Raw genomic sequence first — 1,317 nt, forward strand, 5'->3', positions numbered from 1 at the left:
GCTTACAACAGAGGCAGCGTTCACCCTGCTGCTGTACTGGGAGCTGCTGCAGTGGGAGGACCGGCCCCTGAGAGATTTCCTCCATTACCCCTGTCAGAGTGAGTGGCAACGCAAGGAGAACCTGAGCCGGAAAATCCTCCATCACTTCAACAAGGGGAAGGCAAGTGCAGTTTTTTTACACCTTTATTTTCTGCAGCACTGATTCATGTAACTTCTGTGTAATATTAATAATCTAAGATCGGTGCTATTTGATCCAAAAACCATGCAAAGAAGTGAATCCAGAACCAAGGCTAGAAATAAGGTGCAATAAATGATGTGTGTGAAACTAATTATAACCGTTTTTTTTTCTTCAAAAATGCAATGTGACTGCTGAGTGCTGGATACCGACAAACCCTAGCCCTAAATTTGCTGAAGAATTTGAAACTTGCTGGGTAAAGCTAAAAGTTTAAATGACTAGCAAAATGCTAAAAAACGCAAAACACATGTCCAAGAGAACAAAAGTCATGAARGAACTAAGAAGCTCTCAATGTATTTTTGTATAAATTTTGTAACAATAAGTATCTACCAAGTAAAAACTTCCATTTTGATGTTTTTCAGCTGTTCTGATCACACTTGTGTAATATTTTTTTCTGGACTTCTGACTCAAACTATTATTCTGGTTTRATGACTAAAACTCTGAAAAAGTTTATTGACAGAGGTCCACAAAATTACTGAGGGCCAAATCAGTTTGGTTTGTTTGTTGCTCATTTATTTGATTGTACATTCAGTCACAGTAAAACATTTCAGTTARGATTTACTGGTGTAGCAGTAGGTATTAAAGTGCCTGTGACACGCATATTCTTCAAATACAAAAAGTCAAAGAAAACATCTTTATATTCAAGAAAGTTGGAATAATACACACAATTTAATCCATTTTGTCCCATAACTGTTGTTTTTTTTTAAACTTGGCTAAGCCAAAGTGAAACAGAAAGTGATATCAAAGTGGAACTCTTTAACAAGGAAAACTCTCTCTGTGTTTATCAAAACAATATTATTTCAACTCTGACTCTTCTTCATCTCTCTGAAAGTGACTCAAAATAACCTTAAGAAACATCAGATTCTTCTCTGCAGTCTGTGTTGTTGGTTGTTGTAGAAACGCTCTGTTCACATGCAGACATTCCCCTTTGACATCACTTCCTGTTTCTTCACAGGCAAATATCTTAACAACTGCTCATCTCAGTGACATGAAATTTCTTTTGCAGTATTTTATCAATGTCCTCTTTCTAAAAATGCATTCATATGTATTACAAAAACTTGACATCACAGGCACTTTAATGT

At 36.1% G+C, this 1,317-nt stretch overlaps 1 protein-coding gene across 5 annotated transcripts in view; it reads left to right on the forward strand.

Moving 5' to 3' along the window:
* Window positions 1-1,317, forward strand: part of LOC106523293 (dedicator of cytokinesis protein 3) — a gene marked incomplete at its 5' end in the record, with an annotated part of 26,626 nt that overhangs the window by 7,350 nt on the left and 17,959 nt on the right. For all 5 annotated transcript variants that reach the window (XM_014016675.1, XM_014016682.1, XM_014016688.1 and 2 more), the window contains 1 exon segment: window positions 12-160. In XM_014016675.1, coding sequence (XP_013872129.1) covers window positions 12-160 — 149 coding nt within the window.

Source organism: Austrofundulus limnaeus, unplaced genomic scaffold (assembly GCF_001266775.1).
Source record: "Austrofundulus limnaeus strain Quisiro unplaced genomic scaffold, Austrofundulus_limnaeus-1.0 Scaffold3, whole genome shotgun sequence".
In the NCBI taxonomy this organism is placed as follows: Eukaryota; Metazoa; Chordata; class Actinopteri; order Cyprinodontiformes; family Rivulidae; genus Austrofundulus; species Austrofundulus limnaeus.